Here is a 20990-nt window from a genome sequence, read left to right as displayed (position 1 = left end):
ACGACGACGATGACTTGTCTATCGCTTTTTCTTCGACATATCCTCGAAGACACGAGGTTGAAACTTTGCCAACTCTTTACAAACATATACCGTTGAAGTGTCTTCGTCTTTCTCGACTATTTGCAGGGCTTTCCCCTTCCCTTAGTTCAGGTACCAATAAAGATGGTATATGTTTGGTACATGTTTTATTAAGGCCATAAATGAGCATCATCTAACTTTTCTTTGCCAATGTGATTCGAGTGTCTCCAGTTAAGTCGTAGATCCATCTATCCCAATATAAATCATGATATGTGAGGTTCAACCCAACAACAACAACAACAACTAAACACTCACTAACTTGATATGTCAATAATATATAAATATAATGGATGGAAAATCTTTTGCGATACAGAATACTATAGCAGGCAGTCATCGAGTAAGTACTCAGTTAATCTATGACACAAATTAAAGCATTGTCAACTTAGGCGGTAGAGATCACATCCCTTTTTTTTTTCCCTCCTCGATTCGGATTTTGAGCTTGTTGTAGAACAAGGATTTGAAAATAAAAAAAAGGGAGAAAACATCAAGAGAACAATAATATTTCAAAGGTTTAGTTGAACAAACTCCATGAAACATGTAACTATCATACAAAACACCGAATCGAAATCATTGGGAAGGCTGTCAAGCATGGAGGATGACACTATATAGTTGATAGTTAGTATAATATATGAATACTATAACAGGCAATCATCGAGTAAGTACTCGGTTAATCTATGGTATAAATTAAAGCATTGTCAACTTAGGCGGTAGAGATCAGGTTTTTACCTAACAATGTCAAAGGGCATCTTAAGCCACCACATCCCTTTTTTTTCTTCCCTCCTCGATTCGGATATTGAGCTTGTTGTAGAACAAGGATTTGAAGAAAATAAAAAAAATGGAGAAAACATCAAGAGAACAATAATATTTCAAAGGTTTAGTTGAACAAACTCCATGAAACATGTAACTATCATACAAAACACCGAATCGAAATCATCGGGAAGGCTGTCAAGCATGGAGGATGACACTATATAGTTGATAGTTAGTATAATATATGAATACTATAACAGGCAATCATCGAGTAAGTACTCGGTTAATCTATGGCATAAATTAAACCATTGTCAACTTAGGCGGTAGAGATCAGGTTTTTACCTAACAATGTCAAAGGGCATCTTAAGCCACCACATCCCTTTTTTTTCTTCCCTCCTCGATTCGGATATTGAGCTTGTTGTAGAACAAGGATTTGAAAAAAAAAAAAAAAAATGGAGAAAACATCAAGAGAACAATAATATTTCAAAGGTTTAGTTGAACAAACTCCATGAAACATGTAACTATCATACAAAACACCGAATCGAAATCATCGGGAAGGCTGTCAAGCATGGAGGATGACACTATATAGTTGATAGTTAGTATAATATATGAATACTATAACAGGCAATCATCGAGTAAGTACTCGGTTAATCTATGGCATAAATTAAAGCATTGTCAACTTAGGCGGTAGAGATCAGGTTTTTACCTAACAATGTCAAAGGGCATCTTAAGCCACCACATCCCTTTTTTTTCTTCCCTCCTCGATTCGGATATTGAGCTTGTTGTAGAACAAGGATTTGAAAAAAAAAAAAAAATGGAGAAAACATCAAGAGAACAATAATATTTCAAAGGTTTAGTTGAACAAACTCCATGAAACATGTAACTATCATACAAAACACCGAATCGAAATCATCGGGAAGGCTGTCAAGCATGGAGGATGACACTATATAGTTGATAGTTAGTATAATATATGAATACTATAACAGGCAATCATCGAGTAAGTACTCGGTTAATCTATGGCATAAATTAAAGCATTGTCAACTTAGGCGGTAGAGATCAGGTTTTTACCTAACAATGTCAAAGGGCATCTTAAGCCACCACATCCCTTTTTTTTCTTCCCTCCTCGATTCGGATATTGAGCTTGTTGTAGAACAAGGATTTGAAAAAAAAAAAAAAATGGAGAAAACATCAAGAGAACAATAATATTTCAAAGGTTTAGTTGAACAAACTCCATGAAACATGTAACTATCATACAAAACACCGAATCAAAATCACCGGGAAGGCTGTCAAGCATGGAGGATGACACTATATAGTTTATAGTTAGTATAATGCAATCATGGCAAGTCAGAAAGAGTTGAACTTACAAAATCCGGCATCGATGCTTGTAATACGAATTATGAAGGCCAGAATGAAGATGCATGTTTTTGTGCCTAAATATATGAACCCTAAATTTCTAACAGTCTTCAGCTTCTGAATCATCGTCCGTTGGTCTGTCAACACTGAATCTCATCTCTTGTTCAACCAATTCTGCAAGATCATGCCTGCCAGCAATTTTATAAGCATCGATTAGAGCCTTGTATAGAGATTCATTAGGCTCAAGTTCCTGATATTTCAGAAGACCATAAATCCGCCTTAGTCCTTCAACCATTCTTGCCTTCCCATAACAAATTGCCAGATAAATATAAGTAACAATGTCTGGTTTCAGTCCCTCGTCTTGCATTCGCATATACAGATTCAAGGCTTTGTCAACCATCCCTGAGGCTCCATATGCGTAAATTGCAGAATTATAGGCAAAAGATTCAAGAGGCATCCCAGCAGACAGAAAAAGATCACACGACTCGAGTGCACAAGCATGCAAACCAACCATGGAGAACAAGGAGGTAATTATAGCCTGTCTCGCAAATCGCTTTCCCTCATTATAAGATGACTCTAACTGTGACACCACCTCCATTGCAAAACCTCCTTTCTTCAATAGGGTAAAGATTGATTTAAATGTTGAGGCATCGGGTAATATTTTTCTGGATATCATCTGTTGTAATAATTCTGCACTGTCCTTGAGCTTCCCATTGACGGCATAAGCAGCTATGACACTGTTATACGAAGCACAGTCGGTCAGTAAGCCTGACTTCTGGACCTCCTGAGCGACGCCGATTGCCTCTTCCAGCATGCCCATACTCTTGTAAAGATACATCATTGTAGCATATGAAATCCCATCAGCCTCACCATTTTTTCTCAGGTCATTAAAGATTAACTTAGCTTCAGTCACCATACCAAGATCTGCATAAAGATTAATCATACAGTTAGAGGCAATAGTGTCAGGACCACCATCAAGGGTTTTCATCTTTGCGTACAACTCCTGGGCTTCCCTCCAGCAGCCAACCTTACTATATGCCTTCACTAGAGAAGTCAGGACAATGCCATTGATCGGAAGTCCAGATTCTTCCATCAAATTAAAATAGTGAAGTGCTTCTTCGACCTTCCCAGCCTCTGCAAACATGTCTATCAGTGACCCATACACAACTTCATTTGGTTCAACACCTAGTGCCTTCATTTCTCGGTAGACTTCAAGGGCCTCAGAAATCATAGATTTGCGGGAATAACTTGCAATGACAGCAGATAAGGTCTCGCACCTAGGTCTGAACCCTGCATCTCTCATTCGGCCTAGAAGCTCCCATGCTCGGTCAGGAAAATCACCACCAGAAAGCATTTGAATGAGAGAGTTAAAGGAACATCCATCTGGCCAAGTTCCAAAGTTTCTCATATCCTCAAACAGAGATAGAGCTTTATCATACTGCTTTGCCTTCCCATAAGCTTTTATTAACACATTGTATTCCACTACATCATTCTTGTTTCTGGTTCCCCTCTTCCCATAGAAGACATCCTCAGCCTCCTTCCATAAGCCCTTCTCGGCATAAGCATCTATAATGGCAGCATAATTCCTGGAAGATATGCCAGTTGAGGCACAATGCTTCTCAAGGAACATATTTGCCTCATTAAGCATCCCTTGATTGATGTACATCTTCATCACGACAGGGACGGACTGCTCGTCTACACGAGCACCTGCTTTGGTCATTTCCTCGATCGCATCCTCTACTTCTCCAACGCTGCTCCTTTCACAAAAAACCTGCAAGATTATCCTATGGCTTACAGTATCAGGACAAAGACCAACCTCCCTTATCTTGTTGTAATACTTCAAGACCGTCTCGACATTCCCAACAGAAGCATACATCGACATGAGTATGTTGAATGTCTTGGTATCAGGATCAACTCTTCTCTCACGCATTTTAGCAAGCAGGGACTCTGCTTCAGAGAGAAGTCCATTCGAGCCACAGATGTTGATAATGGTATTGAATGTGATTGTATCAGGTGCGATACCTGACCTCAACATCTCAGCAAAAGCATCTGAAGCGTCTTGGAGCCTACCTGCTTTTCCATACAGATCAATCAACGTATTGAAGGTAGCAGCAAGCCGCGGCCTTCTCGGACCATCTTCGACGCCTGGAGCAATCTTCTTGGAAACAGGTGCTCGACTTCCGGATTTGAAGAGCTCCGTCAGCAAGAAACTGTTGGGACTAATGGAATCCGAGCCATCTATTTCAGTCTCCAGAACGTCGAATTCGACCTTTCCATTGCACCATCCCCGGAAAAACCTCTCCCCCTCGTCGAACCGCCCAGAATCCTTGAGTATCCTGACGACAGTGTTCATACAAACCTCGTCAGGCGAAACCCCCCTGGCCCTCATGTGTTTGAGCCACAGAAGCGCCTCCTTTACCAGCCCGGCCTTTCCGTAGGCGTCGATGAGCGTCGCGTAGGTGTTATTGGTGGGCAAGATTCCATCTTTAGCCATCTCGAGCCAGCAGAGGCGCAGCTCGTCCCACCGTCGCGCCAGGCCGAGGGTCCGAAGCACGACGTTGTAGTGGAACGGGTTGGGGAGGTAGTGGGCGAGGGACCGCATGCGGCGGAGGAGGTGGAGGGCCCGCCGCCAGTCCCGCTGCCGCTTGAGGAGCACGGTCTGCTCCTTGGGGCTGAGGTCGGCGAGGAACGCGTCGAGGGCTTCATCGTCGAGTCCGTCCTCGCGGTACCGGGGGACGGAGGGGAGGGTGGCCGCGGCGGCGTTGCTGTTGGCCGGCGCGGGAGGGGAGACTGTTAGATTGGGGTTGGGGAGGGAACAGAGAGGGGGGAGGAAGCGGGTGGAGGGGTGGCGAGAGGAAGCGAAAGAAGGTAGCAGAGAACATGGGAGGTTGCGGAGATAGCCAAAGCGACGAGGTGAGAGGTCGCGGCCGCCGCAACAGCAGCAATGGAGACTCATCTCTGAGACAGGCGGCGAGGAACGGAGACAACACCGAGAGTATTTCTTGCTTTGTAGATATTTTAGTAAGATGTGATGCTAATGTTAATTATTATGCAACGATATAAATAAAAAGCAATAATCCAACTCGCTAATCACGATTATGAAATGATATGATACAATCAAAATATTATATATATATATATATATATATTTAAATATACTAAAGATATATATAATATTTAATTGCATATCATACCGAAACGTCATGTAAAACATGGACCGGCCCACCCAACGCAGTTTCTTGGACCCGAATCATTTATGCGGTTCATCGCACACGGTTCGAACCGTTAAACTTGCGAATGCGTCTGTGTAATCCGAATCCGAATCCGAATCCGAATCCGACTTTAAGAGGAATTGGCATTCCTGTAAATTTGAACTGTAATGGAGGATATATTACGAATTGAACGAAGCCCGCCCTCAAAACCTAAGCGACCTCTTCCCACCTCCCTTCTCTTCTTCCCCGGAGCATCCGTCCGGCGAGAGCGGCGGCCTCTGTATCCGCCCCCAAGAGCTGTTGCGATCGTGCCCCGTTGCTCTCCGAATTCGAAATCCTTGGATCGATGGTATTAAAGTTGGTAGGTAGAAGGCTAAACTTGGTCTTGGCTGACTTTTCTTCGATGTCGTTAGGGTTTTGAAACAAGATTTGTCGGCCTCGGCGTTGCACCCGCCGGCAGGATTTCGAAAAGGTTTTCAATTTCTGGATCAATGTGGTTTTTGGTTCGTCGTTGTCGATCCGTAGAGCTTATTCGTCGAGAAGACGACGCATATAACTTTTCTTGATGTTAGAATTAGGTCTATATTGTTATGTGTGCCTATGAACTTTTTTGTTTATGGATATTTGCACTGATAGCAAGTTCTTTACATGCTGGTTTTATCGTCACGCTTTCGTCAGACCTTCTGAAAGTGGCTTGGAGAATGGTGTTCTAATGTAGCTGGTATCTATAATCAATCTCCTTATAGAACTCATTATCGTAGCTTTTTCTTGTCTTGGATTTGACAGCATTTTCTATCTCTTTTGTCTTGTCATGCAGTTTCTACTAAGCCTGCTTCCTTCTAGGAAGCAGGCATAGAAAAATCCTTCTGGTGACGATGCCGACCTTTGCTAATCCAGAGAACGCATTAAAGCGCGCCGAGGTTAAGAGATTTTTGTTAAGCTTTCACTTTTGTGCAGAATTTAGTATGTCACAAAGCGCATGGAACATGTAAGTAGAATTGCTTCTAGATCTCTATCCGTTCAAAAAACCAATATGCTGCAGTATCATGATTTTAAGTTTTTTCCCTGGTAGAACTCATGAAAAATGTTTTGTTTCACTAACCTGAAGGGACTAGTAAAGTTATGATTTTTTCAGAACTATACTTTCTCTGCTTTAACGATGATTGATTACTTCCATTGTAATATGTCTGACAGTCTATCTTTTTTCTTTTTTTTTGCACAAGTTACTTTGCCCAGTCTATTTATGATGCCTTGTAAAGTTGATGACTGCCTTGTGACACAAAAACTCTCCATCAAGCTGCTGTTTTGCTAACAACATTTTTTTTATATCCCCTGTACTTCAGAATTGATTAATGTTGAACAGAAGCAAGCTGCCTTGCAAGCACTACATGATCTCATTACTTCAAAAAGGCATAAGGCATGGCAGAAGGCCCTTGAAAGCATCATGTTTAAGTATGTAGAACTCTGTGTGGACATGAAGAGAGGCAGATTTGCAAAGGATGGACTTATTCAGTACCGTATTATATGCCAACAAGTCAATGTTAGCTCGTTGGAAGAGGTTATAAAGCATTTCATGCATCTTTCCATGGAGAGGGCTGAGCAAGCTAGGATTCAAGCACAAGCCTTGGAAGAAGCACCGGATGTGGAGGGTCTAGAGGTTGATAAGAGACTTGAGGACTTAATGCTTAGCTATGTTAGTGCGGAGAAAGGAAAAAACAGGTCAGACCGGGAGATTGTGACTCCATGGTTCAAATTCTTGTGGGAAACATACAGGACAGTGCTTGAGTTTCTGCGAAACAATTCCAAATTGGAATCACTATATGCGGTAAGTCATCTAAAATTCACACAGCACTTGGTACAGGATTGCCTAAGATGGATTCCTTCAATAAACATAGAGCTTTTGGATGGGCTTCTAGAATTATGCTTATGTAATTGTTTATGTTTTAAGATTTTTCGTTTAGAACCACTACTTGACATACCTCAGACGTTAAGTGGAACTATCTGAAAGATTTGAATTTTTAGTGACCGGAGCACATTCCAAGTTCTTTGTTCCTATACTTAGGAAGAACACTATCAAGATATCATGGAAGGTTTATTTGTGTAGCTATGGAACCATTAAAAGACTTTTTAATTTGGTGCATTGGAGAAGTTTAGTTATTGTTTCTTTGTTTGTGAGCGTTGATATAACGTTGAAATACATAATCAAAACTCTTGAGGTTGGTTTAAGACATTTCATCAAACAAGTTAAACTCACTTCATGTGTTAAAAGTTTGTCAAATTATACCAGTTAAGAACGATGTACAAAAAGTTTTTTCCATCCATTATTGGTGTCATTTTGTTGGATTATATGGCAAAAAATATCTTCCAGCAACGCTTGGTCGAGGAGAAAAATCTTCACGAACGCAAGCAACTGGTTTGCTTTTTGATATTTTTCTTTGTTTTCTTGAGTTTATATTAATTACTTTTTGTAATTAATAAAATAAATTTCCCTATAAAAAGAGATAGAGCTGAGCAGGCAGCACCATGCTGGTGACGTTCAAGAGAGGAATAGACTGGCTAGAATGTTAAAGTGAAGTGGAGTGGAGTTGTTAAATATGTTTCCCGTTTTGCTCTGATATTATTTTTGTCCATGTCCTTATTGTTTTGGCTGGTGGAAGCAGATATATGTTGCCTTCTCACCAGGATGATGATGGTTATGAAACTGTTAGTGTAGTAGTGATGTGCCCTGACAGGGAAAGCCCACAGTTATGACTTATACTATATATTTAAGCTGCCCTTCCCATCATGTTGTTCTCATTTGGAGATGTGCCTCTATATTTAAGCTGTGCCATGGGCATCTTCGGTGGGTATAACAATTTTCGTTGGTATATATACAAGCCTCTTTATATCCAAACACATTGATGTTGTGATTCAGACACTGGGATTGAGATCACAACTAAGATTCATTAGGTGATTCCATTAGGTTCTTTAAATCGTAAACCATGGTTCAGTTTGGCATAGATGGTGGAGTTTCCATATTGGTAGTTTCGACAATTTGACATCTTATATTCTGGGACCGAGTGTAAAAACACTTGAAGAGAATATGAAAAGTTACAAGCATTTGTACTGTGATATGTTACGGGAGCATAGTGAAGTGTTTGAGAAGAAAAAAAGAAAAGTAGACGAGAAGAAGAAAACCATGGTTAACTGTTATAAACAGTACTCACGGCTTCTTTAAGCATTTCGAAACACAACATAAAGGACTCATAAACTAGATTACTTTTACAGACTTGAGTTAAATCCAAAGTGAAGTAATAAAAAATCTCGTTATTCCACAAGATTTTATTTGTAACACCCTAGATTTATTTAAACATTAATTAAGATCATAACACCTTTCCTAAACCATGCCATGCTCATATCATGATTCATCAACACTTATCATCCTTAAAATAAAAATTCTTAGAGATGCATCAGAAGTATTATGACACAGCATAAAGTTACTACTGATAGAACTAAAGTTTGATGGTTATATGTGCAAGATGCATCTGAAGAGTTTTATTTGACTGTTAAATCTCTTAGATGTGAATGTTTGGACCTGAGATAGGTTTGTGATGTTACTAGAAATAAAATGGAAATAAGAGCATCCATGAAACATAGGGATTTTGTACCAATTAAGGGTAAGGAATTGTTTTTGTTCTTTATACATATCTTAAGAATTTTTTTGTATAAATTGTTAATCATCAAAGTTGTGTGAGTTAATTCAGGTTAGTAGTGCCAAGTGGAAGACTAAAGGTTTATGTATTATGTGATTGGTTCCTTGATTTTGGCAATCTTGATTTTAATAATCTGTAAGGTTCTATACGATTTTTGTTGATTCAGATTGCAAATTGTTGCAATCAATGTTGCCATGGTGAACAATGATGTGGAACCATTTTCAGGGGATAGTATTTTAGATAATGTATCTATTCTCTATGAGCATAAGTTTATCTTCTCTTAGCTTTTGCATCCCACCTATACTGCAAATGGATTGCTGATATCGTCATCATAAAAAATCAAAGATCCCTTCCTGGGAAGTTAACAGTTGTGATGCTTCTAATGTTTTAGACACATGGGTTCCTAATAGGTTCATGTGCTATAGGCATCAATAGCAATGGTGATTAGGGTTAAAGGATGAACGACACATGGAGCCTTATTGAGTTTTAATTGTGTTCTATAGCTGCTCACATATTAATTAGAAGGTCTGGATGTTCATGCTGATATTAAATTACTGCTTAATTGTGTTCTATAGCTGCTCTCATGTATGTTTAATGGAACAGTGTTTTTCAAGTGTTACTAAATCACTGCTTCGTTTATCATCTGTTGCTTTTGATATGCTGCACTCTCCCTTTGTCTCCAGGTCATATTCCAACAAAGAGTAGTGAACTGCCGTGAAGCCGAGTATAACCGACCGAAGAAAGAGAGAGAGGATAAAATCAATCAGCTTGTAGCAATGAGGAAATGTGAAAGGGAGTTCAAGAGGAAGCTACTCTTTTACCTGAAGTCCGAGGAAGTGCGGCTGACCAGGCTTCGAGAAGAGGAGGAAGTGAGAAAGCATGAAGGTAATAATAGTGCACAAAACCTTGTCATGTGATATAAAGCACCACCTTCATGACCATTGCATAATATGGAACTTCTTGTCATAATAATTTGAACTGACTTAACAACCAGATTAACTTGTAGCTGGCAAAATGGACTATATTGTCACACTATCAAAGTCTCTAAACAATCTTCTATTTCAGAAGTAGACAATGTGAGGATCTGGCATATTGGTAGATAAAAACTTTCGGGTCTGTTAATTTTTCTTTATCCCACAATTGTGCAGAGGAGGAAAGACAAAAGAAAGAAGAGAGAGAGAAAAGAGAGTTAGAGGAGAAGGAAAGGCTGCAAAGAGAAGGTCTTCTCAGAAGTGTCTCGGTCAACTGACCCTGCTTCAGGTACTCACCCTTTTGAACCGTCTATGCCTGCTGCACCTGCTGCTGCCAAGGCTGCACCGAGCTTGGGGAAGTATGTGCCGAGGTTTCTCTGAGAAAGAAATGAGGGACAACGGGCAATGCACCCCGAGTCTGATAGATGGGGGAAGCAGGATGACCGCCCTCCTCAATCCAGTGATAGATGGCAAAACGTTGAATGTCGATCATCGTATCATGGTTCGAGAGCGTCCTCATCGTTTTCCTGCTCCTTGTCGAGGCTATGCAGTGCAACCTAATGCAAGAATACTGTAGTGTTTTGGTCACCAGAGGAATTTCCAGCCAGATTAATTATTATATATGTCAAGTCTTATTGTCTTGAGGGCATTTACTAGATCTAGGTACCATGTCGGCAGTTTCAGGCCTACCTAATTGAAAAGATATCTCCATGAGACTGTAATTTTGTCATTCTTTTCTATTTCTTTTGATATTTCTCATTGACTTACTCCATAGGCTTGCACCTTCTTGATGTTAAAACTCTTCACTGTCTTGTTGGTGCACATTTATATGCATTATGGGGTTCAAATTTGATTATATGGCACTTTTAGCTTTGCATTGGCATATGGTTTTTAGGTTTATATATCAAACTCCATTTCCCTCATAATGTGCTTTCTTATATCCTTTGCCTGTTGAAAGCTGCAGTCACCATGGACATTGTCATCACATCTCTTTGTACATGGGGATAAAGTCGCCAGTGGCTTTGGTTTGATTGATCCCATCGCCAGCACGATCATCAAAGCAAAAGGCGGATCCTGCGTCTCCGAAGTTTGATTAATCCCACCACCATCAGCACGATCATTAAAGCAAAAGGCGAATCGCGAAGTTTGATTAATCCCATCATCATCAGCACGATTATTAAAGCAACGATGCACGATTATTAAAGCGGAGCGTGAGGCGGATCGGCGTCCGCATAGAACACCCGTGCAAACGCCCGCAAAGAACGGGGTCGGGCGCTCAGCTCAACGAACGCGGCCATGGGCCCCCAGCGAACCGCATCCGACGGTTGGAGGAGCCTCGCGATTCGTGTAGCTTGATGGTCTCGGGTCTGGTCTCGGTATCCCCAGGTGGTGGTGGGGAAGCCGTCGTCTTACAGTGACACCGCGGACACCATTAACGGAGGCTCTCCTCCTCCTCTTCTCCCCCTTCACTTCGCTCCCCTCTTAGTTCTATGCATGTTCATTACGTACATGCATGTGTGCCCCCCCCGGCTGGGAACCGAAACTGATCGCCGCGACGAGAGCGAGAACCAGAGGGAGGAAGGGGGAGAGGGGGGATCTAGGGTTCCTGTCCTCTTCTCTTCTTGTGGCGTCTCCTCGTTGCTGATCTCGTTCTCCTCCTCCTCCTCCTCCTCTGGTAGTTCTTTGTGAGATTCGGCTAAAGGACCGACCGACCGGGAGAAAGGTAAACTATTTCTTCTTGAAACAAAATTTAAAGATCTACTTGTGGCGAATCGGGCTTCTTCTCTGCATGCATGTCGGTTTTCCATTATAAGATGCCAATTTTCTATGATCGAAATCAGTTTCGGTTTTCTAGTGCGATCCGTTTGTCTTGCGTGGGAGTATGGTGGGGATCAAAGGTCTTTGACTCGATTTCTTTATTGATTTGTTTATTCGGAAAGAACAGTGCCGATTTTGTCTAATTACACGGTACTCGTCCCGAGTCGACTCAGCAGCTGTTGCGCGAAAAGTTCCCTCTTTTGGGATCTTGCTCGATCAGGGCATGTTTAGCTACAGGATTCAGGCGTCGCTGCGCTCATGTGATAAGCGTAATCGAGGACGACACTTCGAAAATTTTAGATACTCTTTCGCGTGCAAATCCTGATCATGTGAAGTTTGGTCGAGATGGGATACGTGTAAAGCAGTTTATCCTGCAGCAAATGAGTCCGATGATTTGTCTCTTTCTGCTTTCGCGTTCAATCTGGAGCGCGTTCGGCAGTCCAACGGATGAATGCCGTGAGCATTTCTTTGAAGCGACAGCGTTCGCTGCGTACCGGCCAAGGATGCCATTTTGTGTAAGGTTTATTTGCTCTTGCCTTTTAGGTGCAGAGGCTGCCTGTGGAGTATGATAGTTCTTTGTTGATCCCGATTCACACATCTCACGTGGGACATTCGACTGAGAAGTGGATGGATCTCCTGTTTAGGGTTTTACCTGAATTGTTGATGCAATTAGGATCTTTTGTGATCTAAGAAATGCTGCTTTCTACGGCTTAAATTTAGGCAGAATAAGATATGCTAAGGAATTTTCTCACATTCTGATTAGGACCAAGAGCATCTGTTAAAAAGGGTCAGTTGATAATCTAATTGTGTACTGGGTTTGAGTCAAAATTGATTCTGTTCTAGTCGTATTTTTATGTGGTTCTGATTGAAATCCATAATCAGGTCAGCTATTGGGTCAAGTTTTGGGCTTAATTTCTTGATTATTGTTAAAATTACACAATTTTGGTTAGTCTAGTTGTCGTATCGACAGACTGCGAGATGAAGTGGAACTCTTTCTGAAGAGGGCACAAGACTGGTAAATAATGGGGCTGTGGGATTATTATATTTCGATTATTTTATTTATCCCCATTATTATTCGATTAGTTTATTCATTTTTGTTATAGAGTCCTTTGCTGAGAAGCAAATTTTGGTAGTCAGTTCCTTGTATTTTGATTAAAAGAAAAAAAAAAGATCTATGATCTTGACCATGTATCACTACCATCCATGATCTCGGAATCTCATTCTTTTAATAGACAACCCTCTATATTTTTTGCTTGCCACAATCTTTTCTTGTTGCCAACTTCTGCACCTGTAAACTGCTAGTGAGATCATATGCTTGTTGCTCTGCTGGATGGAATGCTAGCAAGCTTCTCTGATTATGACTGCCCTGCCCGAGTACACAACACTTCGGCGGCTCTAAGATGCAAATAGAAAACACTTGCAGATCAGTTCTTATTTTGGTGCTTTTGGGTATTGTAGAACTTTCATATCAGGTCTGTTGAGTGGTAGTTAAAGAAAGTGTGAATGGGCTTGACAATTAATTTTTGTGTAGATGATCAGTCCGGTAAAACTTCAAAAAGGCATCGATAATGGCTGTGCGGCAGCAATTGATTTTGAGCAAGATAGTCCGATAGATCATCAACTTTCCTGTATCACAAAATTGATTTTCTTGCTTGCACTGTGTTTCAAATCCCAAGTGTCAAGAAGTTATTCAGAAGAATGAGAATAATAATATCATCAGCTGTAGTTGCCGGTGAGTTTTCCTTACCAAAGCAGTTCCTTCCTGAAATGTTTGAGCTTTTGCTCATAACAAATCAGTATTATTTAAGATTCCTGGGCTGGTCCATATTAGTTATCTAGAAATTCAGAAAGCATTCTAATAAAATCCCTTGGTCTTGACATTGTTCAGAAATAGCCTCCATATCTGAGCAATAGAAAATCCAACAACTGGTCAGGCATAGTTCAAGTTTTTCAAAAGATTATTAATGATCACATCTAAATAGAAAAATAAGGGAAATGAAAAAAGAAGAATTACCTCAAAATAGTCAGTTTGGTAAGATTTTGAACAGTAAAGGTTGTTTGATGCATGGTGAGCACAAAGCAGCATGTCATATGTTAGTATCTTTTTCCGCCTCCTCCGGCATTTTCTTTTATTAGAGCATTTGCTTGTCTATTTTTCCCCCTATTTTGTATTTATTTTCTCATTACTCCACTTAGGTTTGTTTGTGCATATATTGGTAACAAACTGATCTTTGCTCTTTAGCTATTGTGACTTCGTCATCTGAATTTAGAAGTCCACTAGGTTGCTGAACCGCCAATCTCCACAACAGCAGATTAATGTTCATTTTTGCTTTGTTATACATTACTCTCAGTTCATGGTGGAACGATTTGAAATATACTTGATGCGGCCTAAAAGTTTTTTCTTGGCATTTGTAGTTTTTCTTTTCTTTTTGGAAAATTGCAGTTTTCTATGTCCTGATACTTCCTCAATGGATCATAATGGTATGCTTTACTTTTATCTTCATCGTTTCTCCATTTTGTTTTAGCCAATAGCCATCCAGCAATTGGTATTCTAAAATTTAATCTCGTCAAGCTGACTGATATGATATGAGAGTTGGCACACAATTAAACAAAATACTAAGATTAGTCATCTTTATCTATAAAATTTCCCAGTCAGTGAAAAAATTACATTTTTGTGGCATTTTATCCAAACATCCTTTCACTCCCTGTTTAATATAGTCAGGCATGCATTGCTTAACTTTAAGCAAGCTATCTGCATATAACTTATAGAGATAAGCATTATGAGTCCCGAGAAGCTTCATCTCATAAATTGTAAGATTTCTTTATTTTATATTTTAATGGATTTTTTGAGAAATACTTTCTTTGGTGACAGCTGTCCGAGGATGTTCTTTTTGTGACTTCAATAAGCTGTGAAATTAATCAGATTGTGAATCCTTTTACGATCTTATCTACGATGTATTGAGCAGATTTAAATACAATAAAGTAGACTCTTTTTGGATGACTGTCACTGGTGGATTCATAAGTTATAAAATGTTATAATTGATAAGTTTGTAAGTGTATGATAGACAATTTTTTGTTACTAAAGAAGTATTGACAGGGTACTAAAAAGGTTCTCACTGTCACAGGGAATATTGATTGGTAATGATTCATCGAGCATAGGTTCACCTGCAGACATAGAATGGCTCAACAGAATCAAGAGACCACCCCTGCAGATCCAGCTAACTCACCTGCCAAGCGCAAACGTGGTCGTCCTAGAAAGCAAGATTATGATAATCTTAGTCACAAACAACGTCGAAGGTACTTACAAGACAACTTTTCCTACCGAAGCTAATACAGCTATTAGTTTTAGTCAAAAGCCTCAAGGCTTTGGTTCTCTAGCTAATCCCACTGCTATTTCCAGTCTCGGGATTCAAGCTAGTTCATCTCAAGCTTATCCAGCTACCAGTTCAGGCCATGGTGATCAAGCTGTACCAACTCATGCTAATGTTGCAGCTTGTTCCAGCTTTCTGTTTCAATCTCTTCCAGTACAAACTAATCCAACTCCATGCACCATTTATGGGGCACAAAGTTCTCTTGTCGATGCTGGTTCAACTGTGAACTCCAGTTACGGGATTCAATCAGCTCTTGCTCCAGCTAATCCATCCCCTTATATTGGTTACAGACCCAAAGCTGCTCCAGCTCATGCTCATCCGAATGCCAATTCAGCCAATCATTCTCAGCTTATCCCAGCTCAGTCTAATTCTGCCGCCGCTTCAAGCCATGCACCTAATGACCTACTGGGACAGGCAGTCTGTGGTACACTTGATGGAACCTTTGATGCTGGATATATGCTCACGGTTCGAGTAGCCAACGGTGGACATGTCTTAAGGGGTTTGGTATTTGATCCACGCCTCTGTGTTCCTATTTCGGCGGAGAATGATATCGCACCATTGCTTCCGATGGCAACACCAAATGGGACCCCATCTTCAGTGGTTGAATCACATGATCAGACACTTGTTTCAGTACCAATTCATCCCGTACCTGTGCCATTGTCTGTTGCTCTGCCCCTTCAGGTAAGGGAACCTGCTGCTGCTGCTTCACAAACCATGAACCCCATGCTTGTGACCTCTAGTCTTCCTCAGCCTTCTCGTCAGCTCAATACAAATAAAGTAGTACCAAATGATTCGGATCCCCAGCTTAGTTTAAATAAAGTGGCACCAAATGATACAGATCCTCGGCTCAGTACAAATAAAGTAGCACCAAGGGATATAGATGATTTGCTGGCTGAGGTCCAAGCTAAAACTTTGCAGACTTTGTCCAAAAGCTCAGTCAATAATGCCAATGAGGAATCGTCAGCAGCTGCATCCCAACATGTGGTTGATGATGATAAACAAGCTGAGAATCTGAGCGCAGATGTTAAAGAAGAAGCATTTCAAACGTTCCAAACAACCTTAGATGTTCTTCCAGAAGATCGATGTACAAATCTTGTCGGGTTTCTAAGCAGAGAGCAAAGCATGCATCAAGTGAAAGGATCATCATCCAACATGGTTGAGGCACCAGGAGCAAATGAAGGGATGCGTCTGACCGAAGAATCATCAGGCAATATGGTTGAGGCAGCAGGAGGCGATCAGGGACAGTTCTGTCTTGAAGAATCATGGCAAGGTAATACTAGTTGCTCAAAAATCTGCTAAGATCCTAATGGTGATGACAAGTTGATGTTGCAGGCAACACACAGCGACTCAGTGACGAGACATCGGACGAGAAGGCACTGCTATTTGGAGAACCAAAGTCTGGCGAACTAAACCCTGAGGCTCACAGTTGTGCCCCAAGAATCAACTTCATAGGTGAAGACTGACAGGTAGAATCACAAATATCTCTTGTTAGAAATGATTACAATCTAAGGTGTAGTTGTCCAAAGTAAACAGAAACTCGGCTTTGCGGACTTTGCAAGCATAGTGTTTAAACCTGCTCTAAGCAAAGCTCTGATCTTAGGCTTTCTGAATCATATGTTTGTTTTAACTTTCTAATGTACAGCCTATGTTTGAAAATGTCATGCCCAACGATACGAAAGACTAGGCTTCCTTGCAGAATGGTTTGGACGACGAGACGTCTGGCTGAAAACAAGGATTGGATGACTGACGAACTCATCAATCATTGCTTGGTGATCCAAGTTTCCTGATCTCCAGCTCATCAAAGTCCAGCACCATAATATTCGTTCCGTAGATGAGGAGATAGAGATAGAAAGATGGACGGGAATTTGAGATCGCCGTGCAGTTTTGATGTCAGCTCGAATGAACGAAGAACTATCATCAGTAATTTGATTTGGTGCATGATTGTTGCAATGTAGTCATAATCTCCACCAACACTTGTAGATGACGGTTTCTGCTTGCTTTCTTTTACTGTGCTGCCTCTGTAGCCATTTCTTCTTTTTTGCTACAAACAATGTTGACTCATTAGTTCATCTGATATATGCTAACCGGATTCTGTCAGTCAGCTTGTTCAACCCCTATATTTGTTTATGAGCTGATCGACTCATGTTGTGCTCTGCTGCACCCCCTGATGATACACTTTTGAGTTTGTTTGCTTTTAAGAATCAAATTTGGATTGTGCCAATCAAATTACACATCGGCCATTGCCGTCTATCTTCTAATTATTTTTTGGTAATTTGGAACTTTAAGTTGAGCTGTAACTACTGACATGGATATATGCATGAAAGAAGTCGGAAAACCACCTCATTTACGTTCTTGATATCAATTTATGCCCCTAAACACAACGTTTAAGCTAAAAGCCCACAATACACATACACAACATACAGCTGCTGCTAAAAATTATAAGACTTTAAGATCTTCGCTTATACCATACTTCATAACACCATTCAGAAATACTCAGTTGATAATAACTAATGAAGTAAAGATTAGGTGGTTGGTGTTAAATATTTAGATGCCTAAATGTCTCTGGGATTTTTCTAATCATAATGAGTTTTTAAATGGTGCGTGTTTTTTAGAGCTATAACCAAATGATAAATATCTAATGGAATATATATAAAGTTCTTAGAATGTGAAGAGTTTTTATATGTGATAAACTTATATTTACATAGAAATTGTTTATCTAAATTTTAAATAACTAGTGATATAAACATTCCTCAATAATAGAATAGAAATTAAAGAAAAGATAGCGCCAGGAATTTTTTTGCTATATTATACATTTCTTTTTCTTGTGAAAAGCAATTATTCTATGTTTATTCGCTATGCATGCTCTTCTATAATTTTACATTAGCATATACAAAGCTTCTGTTTAGCAGACATGCATACCTCCATTGCAGTAGTTAAATTCCACTTGCTCAAGTAATTTGTGTGCATCCTGGAAATACATGTAGTAGAATGTTTCAATTGCTAAAGTATCATCAGATGCAAATCAATTTGGATAATCAACAAATTTTGGATATTAAAATAAAATCAATCAGGAAATATTACTGTCAAATAGGTCCAACTGGCTACATATCTCTGAGAACAACTACCTTTAATATCACAGGCATAACCTATTAGGAATTTTACAAAACATAAACTGCCTTATGAACCATGTCCTTAGCCTATCCACTTTGTCACATTATATGTTCTTTCCAAGACCAACACACTCAAGTCATTCCATGTACAAATCATGAGATGCAATATACCAAAATCTCCCTGGGTGACTGCTATCAATCTCCATGGATTAATCCTAGCTTAGTTTGAAGCATATGCTTTACTAAAGTCCATGTTTTCTCTCTGCCCAATGTTCCATAAAGGTCAAAGGAAACAAAGAAATATCTTAAATTCCCAGTTCCATCTATAAACTAATCAATGGAAATAAATAAATACTTTCAATTTGCAATTCCGTTCTCATCCGCATAACCTCTGATGTTTATGATGAATAGCAAGCAGCTTTGGCATCATGAAGACATAATTCCAAAATTGCTTTGCTAGAAAAAAAAAGGCATGTTGACACTAGATCTCCTTATTTATTCATCAAAATTAAGCTCTAAAAATCACAGGTAGAGAACAACTGGTACCAATCTCCATCATCATTAAAGCCTTGTCCTATCAGCCACTTCTACTTGAAATTGAGAAGCTTCATAAAGACCTTGCATTGTCTTTCTGCAGTTTATCAAGCTACTTCCATTCCCACTGGGGCATTCCATTATGAGAGAGGATCAAGCACATGAAGAGAGAAGCCATATATCAAAGAACCTTCTCGACCCTCCTGCAGTAAAAGCATCTGATTAGGATGCGGATGTGACCAGAATTCAACCAAGAAATTATCAAGTATGTTCCCGCCTCAAATCCAACTTTGTGCAGGAGGCTTTTTTGCATCCTTTCTTGCTGCTTCTCTTATAGAAACCACTCCGTGCCATCGTTGCTGATCAGCATACATGTTAGATAAAAGGACATCTGCACCTCCCTTATATTGGCATAATGACTCAATTTTCTTCGCAACAAGTTCACCTAGTTCTAAGTCATTCTGAGCTCTACATGCACTCAATAAAGCACCCAGTATCGCCAAATTGGGTTTCATGGGCATTCTTATGATGAAATTGTATGCGCGAGCTAAGAGGCCTGCCCGACTCAAAAGATCCACCATGCATCCGTAATGCTTTTGCTCGGGAACAACTTTGTAAGCCCTTTCCATAGAATTAAAGATCTCAATCCCCTCATTCACTAATCCAGCATGGCTGCAAGCAGAAAGGACAGCAATGAAAGTAGTGGAATCTGGCAACACACCCGTTTCACACATCCTTGAGTATGCTTCAATGGCCTCCCTGCCAAGGCCATGCGAAGCTAAAGCCGTTATCATGGCTGTCCAAGAATGCAAATCCTTTACACTCATACTATCAAACACTTGCAAGGCACAAGCAATGCTTCCGCATTTGGCATATGCATCGATCAGTGAATTCCTAACAAAGACATCACCTTCCAAACCTACCTTCTCCATGTTAGCATGCAAGCTCTTGACAAGAGCCAAAGACCCTAAGCCCACAACCGCCGACATGGCTGAAACCATGGTCGCCACATTAGGAGTGACATCTTGGTCGAACATTCTCATCTCTTTGAACACCCCAAAAGCATCCTCATGGCAACATCTATCGACCAGACCCGAGATCGTCGCAGTCCAGACGACAACATCCCTTTGAGTAATCTCATCGAACACGTGACGTGCGTCAACTAAATGCCCACACGATAAGTACATCGACATGAGTGCAGTCTGCATGAATGCATCATTGCCGAGACCGAAGATCATTGCATGGCAATGGAATAGTCTGCCATAACCAAGATCACAGGGGGAACGGCAGGCCTTGAGCAAGAAAGGGAAGGTGTACTTATCTGGAAGAGTGGCTCTCTGTAGCATTTCGGCGTACAGGGAGAAGGCGACCGAGGGGCGCCGGTCGTCAGAGGCCGCGGCGGCTCTGATGACGGTGTTCCAGGAGAAAAGGTTCGGAGATTCCATACATCGAAAAATTAGGGAGGAAAAGGCGAAGTCGAAGGAGGTGGCGTGGAGGAGGAGGCGGCTGGAGACGAAGGGGTTGTGGAAGAGACCGGAGACGACGGCGAAGGCGAGGGTGGCTCGAAGGCCGGGAAGCGAGGGGCAAGCCTCGAGGGAGAGTAAGCGAGGATGATTCTGGAGGATGTGGTTTGACGAGGTCCAGTGCGGGGTTCGGCGGTGGCCGGTGGTGCAGGAAGAGAGAGGGGTACGATGGAGGTGAAGACCGAAGAGCTTCTTTGGTGGTCTAAACTTGTGCAGTCCGCCCATGAGAGAGTAGTGCGTCAACCGCACACGGCAGTTAGTTATAGTCAACGCCGGGCCGCATCATCTATGTCCACGTGTCGGCTACTGGTTCGGTGTTTCCGAACTACCGTGTTCGCCGCGTTCGCGGTGCAGCCCTCCGCGGGGAATGAACGCCTGTTCGTCTCCTCCGCGGCCGCGATGCGGCTACACGTCGACATGGCGGGTGAACTGACCTATTGGTTTCCAACTCTCTCAGTTGCATAGAATACGATGATGCTTAAGTATCAGCTTGTCAGTTTGAATACAATTAAGTAGTGTGTCGTTCGCCACCATAAAAGAATTCCATACCTTAATTTATAGTAGAAAGTAGCGGAAGTCTA

The 20990-nt window shown here is 40.9% G+C and overlaps 4 protein-coding genes across 7 annotated transcripts; 2 read left to right on the top strand and 2 right to left on the bottom strand.

Moving 5' to 3' along the window:
* Nucleotides 1-2002: 2002 nt before the first annotated feature.
* Nucleotides 2003-5176, bottom strand: LOC103993610 (pentatricopeptide repeat-containing protein At1g73710). The gene has a single exon (XM_009413740.3). The coding sequence runs from the start codon at nt 5132-5134 to the stop codon at nt 2279-2281; it is 2856 nt and encodes a 951-aa protein (XP_009412015.2). The 5' UTR covers nt 5135-5176; the 3' UTR covers nt 2003-2278.
* Nucleotides 5177-5594: 418 nt separating this feature from the next.
* On the top strand, nt 5595-10909 carry LOC103993611 (eukaryotic translation initiation factor 3 subunit A-like). 2 transcript variants are annotated; one of them, XM_065120144.1, is made up of 5 exons: nt 5595-5751; nt 6208-6378; nt 6734-7215; nt 9766-9967; nt 10231-10909. In XM_065120144.1, the coding sequence occupies exons 3-5, from the start codon at nt 6835-6837 to the stop codon at nt 10329-10331; spliced, it is 684 nt and encodes a 227-aa protein (XP_064976216.1). In that variant the 5' UTR covers nt 5595-5751; nt 6208-6378; nt 6734-6834; the 3' UTR covers nt 10332-10909. The 2 variants fall into 2 exon arrangements, with proteins under 2 accessions (XP_064976216.1, XP_064976215.1); XM_065120143.1 differs by having other exon boundaries at nt 5595-6111.
* A 548-nt stretch (nt 10910-11457) lies between these two features.
* LOC103993612 (uncharacterized) lies at nt 11458-17339 on the top strand. Of its 3 annotated transcripts, XM_018830806.2 has the most exons (6): nt 11458-11776; nt 13403-13603; nt 14997-15168; nt 15272-16512; nt 16575-16708; nt 16885-17339. In XM_018830806.2, the coding sequence occupies exons 3-5, from the start codon at nt 15050-15052 to the stop codon at nt 16703-16705; spliced, it is 1491 nt and encodes a 496-aa protein (XP_018686351.2). In that variant the 5' UTR covers nt 11458-11776; nt 13403-13603; nt 14997-15049; the 3' UTR covers nt 16706-16708; nt 16885-17339. The 3 variants fall into 3 exon arrangements, with proteins under 3 accessions (XP_018686351.2, XP_018686352.2, XP_018686350.2); XM_018830807.2 differs by lacking the exon at nt 13403-13603 and having other exon boundaries at nt 16939-17339; XM_018830805.2 differs by lacking the exon at nt 13403-13603.
* Nucleotides 17340-18825: 1486 nt separating this feature from the next.
* On the bottom strand, nt 18826-20857 carry LOC135618835 (pentatricopeptide repeat-containing protein At3g16610-like). The gene has a single exon (XM_065120142.1). It carries the CDS (start codon nt 20632-20634, stop codon nt 19165-19167), a length of 1470 nt encoding a protein of 489 aa, XP_064976214.1. The 5' UTR covers nt 20635-20857; the 3' UTR covers nt 18826-19164.
* Between the last annotated feature and the right edge of the window lie 133 nt (nt 20858-20990).

The sequence above is a fragment of the Musa acuminata genome, chromosome BXJ2-8, assembly GCF_036884655.1.
Source record: "Musa acuminata AAA Group cultivar baxijiao chromosome BXJ2-8, Cavendish_Baxijiao_AAA, whole genome shotgun sequence".
Taxonomy (NCBI): Eukaryota; Viridiplantae; Streptophyta; class Magnoliopsida; order Zingiberales; family Musaceae; genus Musa; species Musa acuminata.
The sequence above is the reverse complement of the archived record's forward strand: the minus strand, read 5'-3'. Positions and strand labels throughout refer to the sequence as shown.

Coding starts and splice junctions, on each gene's coding strand:
- LOC103993610 (XM_009413740.3), bottom strand. CDS start 5,134: ATGAGTCTCCATTGCTGCTGTTGCGGCGGCCGCGACCTCTCACCTCGT.
- LOC103993611 (XM_065120144.1), top strand. CDS start 6,835: ATGTTTAAGTATGTAGAACTCTGTGTGGACATGAAGAGAGGCAGATTT. Junction 7,216..9,765: donor AATTGGAATCACTATATGCG/GTAAGTCATCTA, acceptor CTTTGTCTCCAG/GTCATATTCCAACAAAGAGT. Junction 9,968..10,230: donor GGAAGTGAGAAAGCATGAAG/GTAATAATAGTG, acceptor ACAATTGTGCAG/AGGAGGAAAGACAAAAGAAA.
- LOC103993612 (XM_018830807.2), top strand. CDS start 15,050: ATGGCTCAACAGAATCAAGAGACCACCCCTGCAGATCCAGCTAACTCA. Junction 15,169..15,271: donor AGTCACAAACAACGTCGAAG/GTACTTACAAGA, acceptor TGCTATTTCCAG/TCTCGGGATTCAAGCTAGTT. Junction 16,513..16,574: donor TCTTGAAGAATCATGGCAAG/GTAATACTAGTT, acceptor TTGATGTTGCAG/GCAACACACAGCGACTCAGT.
- LOC135618835 (XM_065120142.1), bottom strand. CDS start 20,634: ATGGGCGGACTGCACAAGTTTAGACCACCAAAGAAGCTCTTCGGTCTT.